At 35.4% G+C, this 11379-nt stretch overlaps 1 protein-coding gene across 1 annotated transcript; it reads left to right on the top strand.

The window, feature by feature from the left end:
- Window positions 1–8202: 8202 nt before the first annotated feature.
- On the top strand, window positions 8203–9875 carry LOC148920411 (uncharacterized). Its single transcript, XM_089046949.1, has 2 exons — window positions 8203–8372; window positions 9008–9875. The coding sequence occupies exons 1-2, from the start codon at window positions 8203–8205 to the stop codon at window positions 9342–9344; spliced, it is 507 nt and encodes a 168-aa protein (XP_088903075.1). The 3' UTR covers window positions 9345–9875.
- Window positions 9876–11379: the final 1504 nt, after the last annotated feature.

Raw genomic sequence — 11379 nt, 5'->3', positions numbered from 1 at the left:
GGAATCGCCTCCAATGGGGAGATGTACATGGATGTAAATATATATCACCACCATGGGGATGTAAAATAAAATGTATATTTACATCTATTTTTGCATCCCTTGCATGCGGGACCCACCCGAGAAAATAGAAGAAAAATGAAGAAAAGTCAACATAAAAGGCTGGGACCCACGACTACACCCCTGAATTTACACCCTCCCATTGGAGCAAAAAACATATTTACACCGGAGGTGTAAAGGGGATGTAAAAGTGGCTTTACACCCCCGAATTTACACCCCCCACTGTGGATGCTCTAATAGTACTAGTACATACATTTCATTGATGAAAGCTCAAAAGAAAGTCTTCTACTCTCTGTAGGGTTCTTATGTTCAACTAGCAATACGAAGTAGTTGTTTTGAAAGTGTGTTTCTAAGAGAGCATGGTTCTCTTTAAATAAGTTGAAAGCTAGTGGGTGGAGAAGGTTCGAGATTTTCAATTTTGTTTCCTTCAAGCCTAGAGGGTGTATCTAATTCAAACTTTTAATAACTTTTATAGATTTTAAAAGTTTAGAAGTATTCAATTTAAATTTTTCACGAGTTTATAAAAGTCTAGTGGTATTCAATTGTGACTTCTTAAAAGTTTGATGGTATCCAATTATGACTTTTAAAAAGTCTTTAAAATTTTTTGGGGCTATCCAAAAAGTTAATGGCTTTTAAAAAGTTGGGTTTTTACATCTAATGGTCCCCGAATTTTGACCCTATTCGCATTTTAGTCCCTTAATTTCAAAAAACTTCCCGTGGTTCTTCAACTTCAATTTTGTTAGGACAAATAGTCCTGCCGTCAATTTTGTTAACTATTTCTGTTAAATACAAGGGCAAAATGATATTTTTGTATTAAAACAAAAAAAATAATTTTTAAAAAAATATATATATATCTATCTATCTCTCTCTCTCTCCCCTCCCTCCCTCTATCCCAAGTTCTTCCCCCACAGCCACCCTCCACCCAGTGCCCCTCTTTGATTTTTGTACAAAGGGCAAGGAAGAATAGCAGACACTGGGTGGAGGGGGTAGGGAGGAGGAGGGGTTCTGGGTTCTGGATTCGTTGGGGTTTGGAGGCTAGTGGTCAGGGGGGAAAAAAAATTGAAGGGGAAGGGGTGCTAGGTGAAGGGTGGCTGTGGGTTGCCCTCTTTGCTCTCTCTCTTCCTCTCATCTAAATCTTGAGTATACAGGTAAGCTTCCTTGTTCCTGATAGAGGGAGAGGGGGGAGAGAGAGATATATATATTGATTTTTAATACAAAAATACCATTTTGCCCCTATATTTAACCGAAAAGATAACAACATTGACCACAGGACCATTTGTCCTAACGAAATTAAAGTTCAAGAACCACATGAACAATTTTGGAAATTGAGGGACCAAAATGCGAATCGGGTCAAAGTGTTTCATATACTTTTTATGCATATTTACTGGTGACTTTCATCAACTCTATGAAAGTGTTTAAGAATATGTCAATTCTATCAAAGTTATTCACTAGATAAGTATTTATAAGAGCATCTCCAATAATAGTAGCATGTTTTTAACATTTTCAAAGTAAAATTAAATGTTTTGAAGAGCCAAAGCCAACGTACTAGTCCTGAAGAGAGAGAAAGAGGTTGCAACTTTGATGACTGAGTTTGACAAGCAGTGGCGGATCCAGGAATTTTTCAGGGGAGGTGCAATATTTGAAGGGCTAAAAATTCGCAAAGGACTCAAGCAAGGTCATGGATTTAAGTACTAACATCCATGTAGTGTGTTTTTTTTTTAAAAAAAAAAGGCTAAAAATTCAAAAACTAATTTAGACAACCAAATGCCCTTAGAATTTAAACAAAACTAATGTCATTCATAATTAAAACAATAAGAGTTTTACATCTATAACTAATTGATTATAGTCTATATGGAATATCAATTCATATGAACAAAATCCTTGTCAGTGACACAATTAGTTTACCAAAATTCATATCAAATATGAACAAAATCCATGTCAATTACATAATTAATCTAACAAAAGTCAATACTAATTAATCTAACCAAAATCAATGCCAATTAATCTAACCAAAAGCACATGTGCTTTGGAGGTCACGAGATAAAAGTACACGTGATTAAAAGTTCGGGGTAATTTTCGGTGAATTTTTCGGAACACATATGAGTTTTTAATGAATTTTATAAGTTAGGCCAATTAGAAATAGACATATTTCAGCTTGCTATTGGACCATTTAAAAAATAATAATAATGAGAAGCGCTGACGCAGAGTCTTCTTCTTCCTCGAACTGTGGCTCTGCAACTTAACTTCACATATTCTATAAAAACTTAGAAAATTCATAACTTTGGTTGTGGAGCTTCCGATTGATGAACCGTTTTCTCCTACATGCTCGTGAGATTGAGCCGAACAATCTAAGGTAAATATTCAGGGTCTCACTTAGTAGCAAACAAAACAACGTCTTTGAGGCATTTAGTCGAACAATTGGTGGTCACTGGCAAATGGGCAAATTCCGGCATCCCAAAGGAAGCTTTCGGCGAGGGGAGGTGCAGCTGCACCTCCTTGCGCCTCTGTGGATCTGCCGGTGTTGACAAGGCTGTTGGAGATAATTTTTTCAAAATCAAATAATGAACAAGTAAGCTTCCTTTTTTCAAGCTTTATCTCTTTTTGATTAATTACGAGTTTGCAATCTTAGTTGGGATGCCTATGCTAGAGTTTTTTCGATCATGCGTGATCGTTAGTGGAGGCTCACTAGATTGTCTTAATTTTGATGTTAGATCTCTCCATTATTTGGCGTGAGAAATAACTAACGCACAAATTAAACCCTATAAATTATGCAATCGTAGTACGAGTAAGTAGGGATCGTTCTATTCAGGGGATTAGGAGGGATGCTAATCAACACAAATTAGACTTATTAAACTGGAAACTAAGTTAAGGGAACAATGATTGGGGGGAATTTGGACGATTTAGACTAAAGTAAAACTGACAGCAGCAAACAACTAAGTTGTGAATGAAATATGGATTAAGGGATAGCTAGAGGATTCTTCTCCACACATGGAACATATGCACACAAATCGATCTCCAGTTACTCTTTCTATAAAGTATGAATGACAAAGCCCCAAATTAATTGTGAATGCACTAATTAACTCTCAGATTTTCCTAAGTTCATTGAATTGAACTCAGCGACGCAATCAAATTATCCTTATCAAGTTCCCTATATGAACAGCATGATAGAGATACATATCAAAGATATCATAGATCATTAAGTTCTATGAAAATCATAAGCCTTGACAAGGCAATTGTAACTATGAAAAGCATGATACTCCTGCCAAGAATTTACTTAACGCAATCATGACTAGTGACTTTTACTACTTATGAATATAAGTTCATAACGATTAGGTGAAATTCCCTTATATTCTAGCATCAAATCCCTGCATACAAACTAAGTATGCATCCTTAATAAACATGCAAGAATAAGTCCTCAATAAAACAGAAAAGTAAATCACATTCATACTTTATGAAACCATAACTGGAAGTAATCAATTCATGTAAAACATGTCCATGGCTTCGAATTCACCTCTAACTAAGAAGAAATTCAGCTACACATGTTCATAATAATTGAAAAGCAATCTAGAATAAACATTTGAACTAATCAAGGGAAGAACTCTGAAAAACCCAATGGATGCAGCAGGTTCCGACGCCAAGTTCTTCTTCTCCCTTTCTCCTTTCTTGCTACGGCACCAAAAGAACCCCTTCTCCTGCAGCAACCCCTCCTTTATATATGTGGTAGATCTAGGGTAAAAGGGCCCAGCAGAAACCCACGAAATTAGGGTTTTGTTTGGTAGATTTCTTTAGGCATTATAGGGCCCAATAGAAACCCACGAAATTAGGGTTTTTAGGTTTCCTAATATGAAATTAATCCCCCCCTTTTCCAGCTGGAATTTAGGTCGAATAGGATTAGGATAAGGTAAAATAAAATAAAATCAGTTAGGGTTTTTACTTCCCAGAAGCTGATTCTTGAATTAATTTCCCCATCTTTTTAGCACATTCCTAGCCTATTTGAATTTCAAAAACGTCCATCCATCTTGGCCCGTGCATATGCTATCCATTCCAAGTCCAAAACTACTCTAAAATGCTCCAAAATGCCCTTTCTTGCCAATCTTGCCATCTGGACCTACAATAGTACGAAAATAAGCTAAATCACTCTAATAAATGGGAATTAACTAAGTAAATGCAAAGAAATAAGATAGCAAAGTCATAAAATATGCTCCTATCATTATTGTAATGGCCCTTTATGACTAGTTTGTATTGGCCCTTTGTGGCTATGGCTTTTTTAGTTGAGTTATGAATGCAATCCTAGAAATTCGAAAAAATAATAATAATTATAAATCATGGTGGATAGTGTAGTCAAAAGGTACTTCGTGTGGAAAAAATATTTAGCTTCTTTGGACATTCACATGCACGTTTGAAAATGTGAGAAAATAATCAATTAAGCTCTCTGTTTCGATTACATGTAATGTGGCGAAGTCAGGATTTTATGTGTGTGGAGGCATCTCACAAAATATAAACAATAAAAAATTCGAACTCAAGACATACCAAAACATAAAAAATAATATTGTCTATTCATTACAATCATAATTTTGACCACCAAAAAAAAAAAAAAATCATTACAATTCATAATTGTCCTTGACAAGTTTTCATATTTTGAAATCGTTGCTTAACAACCACGTTATCTGTACTATTAAAAATATTTTTCTCAATATATGCAACCAAGCAATCATTCATCTATGAATTAACCTAATTCTAAAACTTGATAATATAATATTGAGCTTGAGAGAAAAACTCACAAACAACAAGAAAGTTTGCTCCTGCCAAGAAAATAGAAAAATGGATTAAAATCTCTTTTCTTTTTAGCAATTTGTGTACAAAGATAATATTTGTGTTAAAAGGTAATATAATAATAATAGTTTCATTAAAACTTTTGGGAATGGGTTTGCACTGGTCCCAACATGGCTCCACCCTTGGTGGTAAACATACTAGTTTTTGGATGGATCTCCTTTTGTCCATGTCCAATTCAACTAACTAGTCATGTATTTTCCACATCTTCTGTCTAAAGTGAAGAAAGAAAGATAAAGCATAAAGCACCTATGATTGGGAGTAGTGTCTCTGCCCATGTTAGATCCATTTACTTCTCAATGTGGGACAATATTCTCAACACGCTCACGAATGCAGGAGCATGTATGCCTATTGTGCCTAACACATAGTCTTGGGCAGTTTTATGCACATGGCAAGTAGGGACGAATCCAGGATTTTAAAATGAACTGGACTGAATTTACCTTAAACTTGACAACACGAGCAAATTTTATTAATAAAAAAATAATAATAATACCCTTAGTTAGGGAGGACATAATGAGTCATATACCCCTCAAAATGCATCTAATACATAAGATAGAAGGTAATAAAAAAGAAAATAATAAATAAATATGTAATAAAAATAGAAAATAAAACTAATTAAGTTGCACCATTTGATTATTTTCCACCTTAATGTGATATATTGATGGATATACATATTAATTTTTAACTTGTACTTGCACTACTAAGCAGAGCCGGCCTGGCCCAAAATTATGGGGGCACAAAAATATGATTTTTTAGCCTATATATTTACATTTTTTTATAAAAAAAACTCAAAACCGTTTGTGTCCTAGAAGGAAGTAGATGTAATCATTAATCATGGCAGCATCCAACTTCTTTGAGATTCTCTAGGAAACTAAATATAAATTATATAATATAATATTTCAAAGAACAAAAATTAATGAAACTAAAAATATGGAAACAAAGAGTTCTCAAAAAAAAAAAAAACAAAAAACAAAAAACAAAAAAACAAACAAATGTTCTTATCTTAGACAAAAAAAAGACCTGGAGTGGTAGCAACACACATTGGAAAGCTTTAGCCATTTGAAGGTCTTTTATTTTATTCACCCATTTTTGGTTTATTCCTGTGATGGAAGGGCAAAATTCCTCATTGCCTTCAAAACCATTAACTGGTCAACAAGCCAACTTTCTTTGGTGTGCGAGCATGCCACTGCTAGTAATGAAAATCCTAGCAAACTTACTTGAAATAGATAACTTGTGCCCCAAGTTACTAATTTCTAAACAAGTGATTGTGAATTTGGTTGAGGAATATCTCTCAAGTAAGTTCTTTTTCTGCCTCAGACTAGTGAGGACTTCACAATTTATCTCAGTACAAAATTGATCTAGCTAATATAAATGATAATAAGGTGAACTATTTTAGGCAGAACTGCCTTTTACAAAACTAGAAAGGGAAAAATCAAATCTAGAAAGACAAAATGATAGCTGGAATTCCATTTCTGCCTGGATAGGAGCTTGATCCAAGTTGGACTGGGTATATCTGTGTTGGACTGAACTATCCCTAACTTCAACTGCTCAGCTTTAGTTGTAAATCTATACCAAAGTCCGAATTTAGCATAGCTTTAATCTATTTTAAGCCTTGGAAGGCTTTTTGAATGGGTAGAATTGCTGCCTCTTCATCTAAAAGCGGCGAAGTGGCTGGACTTGAGGACTCACTAAGATGGAACTGCACTGTAGTACTTGTTCTGCTTGATCAGGACTCTCCATAAATTTGTTGAGGTTTTCATATTTGTAAAAAAAAAACTCAAACTCTGCTTATTTTGGCTTTTGCTGAACCAAATTTGTAACGAGAGATCTGCCGCCCATTATTAAAAGATTAGAAATTCCACTCCTGCATTCTTTATAAATATGAGAGGAGGTGAATAGATCAAAGACAGCCAAAAAATCAATCAAAAATAAAAACTCAAAATGATCACTTGATTTCAAAAGCCTTCAAAACATTGAAGCAACCAAAGTTCATTGAGCCACAACAAAACAAGTCAGCTAGAATTCAGAATCTCTAAAGTCACCAGTTGGTTTCAGAGAAATAGTCAGTTCAGTTTCACTGATATTGATAATATCTCGATATTTCCGTATTTTTGTACTACAAATTTCCGATACCATCGATATTTTAGACCTTGGCCACAACCATGAATGTCTGACGGGCCCCTCTTTTACATTAGCGTGCATGGAGGAGAGAGGTCGTCCTTTGTCCTGCATGTGATCAAAAGTTTTATGTAATCAATTAGCTAGACTACCCTACTTAATATTTGTTTTAGAAAATTTGGCATAAGCGCTAAACCCTAAATACTGTTCACAAATGGGGTGGATTCCCCATTTTATTATTTTTCTGGTAAAAAAATATCGCTTCTGGTACATGTCATTTGAGAAAGAGAAAGGATAGTTATCTTGTTTTATTCGCTGGCTTTAGCTGGAGAAAGAGGTCGAAGGAAGAAAGCAGCAGGTGGGTGGGGCAATGAATGCCTTAATTGTGTGAGAGGTTAAAACGGGAAAAGAAGGAGTTTAGTGGTGTTTAAATTTTATCATAGACTTCTTCAACCACGTGTAGTGCTGTAAACTGGGCGAGTCTAGCTTCAGTTGCTTAAAGTGACGGCAGCATTCCCCTTCTGTAGCGACCCTGGCAGGCAAAAATTTGCCAAAACCAACACAGCGCACGACAAAGAACTGAAAGCAACGAGACCTGGAACACACCTGGGGACAAAATCATGTGACAAGGAGGCGGGCGTGCAACGTGTTGGTATTGGCAAATTTGGCCAACTGCTACCACTGGGCGGTTTTAATAACATTCCTATGGCTATCGATCGAAGGAAAACCACCCCACGGTCCCCACCCCACACCCTCCTCTCTCTCTCTCTCTCTCTCTCTCTCTCTCTCTCTCATGAAGAAGAGCCACGGAGCATCAAATCATGCTTTTGAGTGAAAAAGATCCGGGACAATCCAAAAACCAAAAAATAAAAAATAGAAATAAAAAACTATATTTTTCATATGCATACACAAAACAAATAAGAGGAATGCTAGCAACTTTCTCTCTAATATTTTGTTTTGGAGTTTCTCCCTTCTTCTCATGATAAGTGTTGCTTTCCTTACACTTAAAATAATATCATTAATGCATCACACAAGTTAGGTTTTGTTTTCCAAATTTACCCTCGTCACAAGTGTCACTTTCTGTACTCTCTTTTGAACTTGAAAATTTAAGATTTTGTCAGCCTGGCCCAGCACAATGATGAACCCTATCTGTTATAAGATGGGTCTCCAAATGAACCTGAACAACTACACAAGGAGATGACAACAAGAAGAGGTACTGGTTCCCCTATAAATGATGCTGAAACTACGCAGCCCCCACCCGACAGCAAGGATGTTGGAGGTGGGAACTTCGGCAACAATTACTTCAACGTGGTTCTTATTGCATTTGTTCTGTTGGGATTGGCATACTACTCAAGAAGTACTACAAGGTATTATTTCTTCCTGTTCTTCTGAACAATTTAAAAAAAAAACTCAGCACATTATGATACACACACACACACACACATATATTGTTTAAATAAATTGATCCAAACTGAAAATTAAGGTTCTCAAACTTAGATCCGAGAAATATTGTTTGATCTCAAGCTCGAGTGGTTTTAGAGCTATGCTCAAGCTCTGCTCAGATGTTCTTTTCCAAATTTGAGCAGATGTCATGTGTGGCTTGGCTTGTTTCATTTTTAAAATTAGTAAAACTTGGCGTATGTTTTGTAATCTTAAAAACTTCTTCTTTGTTTTGCTTCTTCGTTTCTTTGACATGGTAGGAACTAGGAATTGAAATATAGAATATGTTGTAAAGCTCAGATTATCTTGGTTTTTTATTTTTATTTTTATTTTTATTTTTATTTTTTATAATGCGAAGTTCAGATTTTGTATATTATTGAAAAGAAGAAATTTTACTGATGTTGTGCTTTATTAGTTAGTTCTACATTCTAATATCATATCTCTGCTATCTTTTAATTTCATTTTTGTTTCATAGCTGACTAGTATTTCTACTTTCATTTTTGTTCCATAGCTAAATAGCTCCTTTTTTATTTTTTTTTATCTTTTTGGGCTTATTTTTCAGTGAATTGTCTAAATTGACAATTTTGGTTAACTATGGTGGGAGGTGGGTTGATTCAAGGTACGAAAATTTCAAAACTAGAGCAGTACTCGTTTCCAATACAATTACATTGAAGGAGCTTCAGAAGCAAGTATATGACATTATCAATGTGGACCCAAATGACTATGAGATAACTATAATAGCTATGTATGAAACAATGAAAAGCGCATGGCCTGTGGAGATAGCCGATGATGATGACGCGAGAGCTTTTATTTTTGAAAGTCGTTTAAAGTCTTACAAGATTCCATTGTGCATTACATTGGAGGAGACCAACCTTGTGGGGTCTCCACAAGTTCCTTGATTATTCCTAGTTAATACGTTCGTAGGCTTGGCATCCAACGAACGTTCGATAACCTGAATTATCTTCTCTTCAGGGTAAGTGGCCAAGTATGGGTTGTAGTGCTCCTCTTGCACTGTCCAAAGACTATAGTTGTTCTCATAGGCTGTTTTTTTTGATAGTTTTGGGAATCGTTGGTGTGTGCTCCCTCAAAATTTGATTCGCTTTTTCTATTTCCTCTTTTTTTGACTATTTGCAAGCTGATTAATCCCTACGCCTTCTCTATGTTGTCTTGGTGTGTCTCTTGTGTCTCTGACCCTTGGTGTACCGAACAACTCTTGTGCTGGACAAAGGACTATGATTGTGCTCATAGAAGGATTTCTTTGACAGTTTGGGATACATTGGTGTGCTCTCATGTTGGGGTCTCCTGCACTGAATTTATCTAGTAGTATGATTGTTTTGTTTTGGTTATTTGTAATGATTTGGTGGGTCTCAATCGGACTCTCCTGTTAGTCCACAGCATGTGTGGAACTCTTTTCTACCCTTGGTTTTTCCCACGTGGTTTTCTTAGAAATGTTTTAATGAGACCAGTGTTCTCATGTTGTTCTATGTATGAACCTATCGGATTATGAATGAAATCCTTTTTACTCTAAAAAAAAGAGTAAGCAAACAACAATCTCTATCAGTTGACTTCAAAAATGAACTGTGAAATCCTGAATATATTGACGTGTTTAAAAAATACATCACTTTTGTTCCTTGTGGTTTATCACTTTTACCACAAAAGTCCCTATGGTTCAATTTGGTTATTTTTACCTTGGTGGTTTCAATTTGAAGCAATTCAATGACAATATTCTCAATTTCAGTCAACACTACTACAAAAAAGGAAAAAGACGACGGGAATTCACCGTCGTGTATTTCGTTTTCAAATGGTCGTGGAATCCACCGACATCTTTTCCCTAACCGAACCACGACGCTAAATACCCGTCGTTGTTAAAACAAACAACGTCATCAACAAATAAAAACCGACGTCTTTGTACTGCAAAAAGAGAAAAAAAAAACAGTCGAGGATGAGAATAGACGACCAACTCTAACAAAAAAACGTCGTTAAAAAGGCAACATATGACATATATTAACAGGGCATGGCCGCAAGATACACATACAACGACGAAAACTAAAACTCAACGCTGTTAATTACACCTTTCACGACAAATAAAAATATGACGTCTTTAAATACATAATAGACGACGTTATTGACACCTACTACGTCACTACATTTCCAACAACCATCGTGAAATAAATTTTTCACTTCGATTTTTCTATGAATGATGACGTGGAAATAGATGTTAGGGTCATTACTTACGACGCATGTATTTACAAAGACGAAGTTGAACTACATAAACAACGTCAGTTTCAAATAAATGAGAGCCATATTACAGAATTTATACGTCATCTTTTAAAATATAATCGTCATCTAATGACTCTGAGACGGCATCGTTTCTCATTCCACCGCAGTGTAAAATAATTTTAACGATACGATCTGAAAATAAACGACGTGGAAAAAATGTTGGGGTCATTAATTATGATACATTGTCATTGATATACAACATCATTATCATGAAAAAGACAGCCGTGTTTCATAATTTATAAGTCATCATTAACAAAATTACCGTCGTCTAATTCATATTAGACGGCGTTGTTTATCTGAAATTTGCCGTTTAAAGCAATTTTAACAACATTATCTTAAAAAAAGAGACGTGGATACATCAATATAACGTTATTTTTTTTAAGGAACGACGTCCAAATATATCTTAATGTCGACAAATTTACCAATGAACTTCAAATACTGTCGTGAATTCATCCTTTTCCACTTCGTTTATGAAAGAACATGCGACGTGGTAAATTTATGACTACGTCGTCTTTTGTAACGTTCAGATTAGATATCTCGTCTTTTAGACGTCGGTATTATGGGATTGGAGTCGTGTTATTTTGAATTACATGGCGGTTCTTTATGCTTCTCCGACGTGATATCCTGAATAACTGTTTCACAATAGCGTCGTGG

Source organism: Prunus mume, linkage group LG2, assembly GCF_029339155.1.
Source record: "Prunus mume cultivar Tortuosa linkage group LG2, ASM2933915v1, whole genome shotgun sequence".
Taxonomy (NCBI): Eukaryota; Viridiplantae; Streptophyta; class Magnoliopsida; order Rosales; family Rosaceae; genus Prunus; species Prunus mume.
The sequence above is the reverse complement of the archived record's forward strand: the minus strand, read 5'-3'. Positions and strand labels throughout refer to the sequence as shown.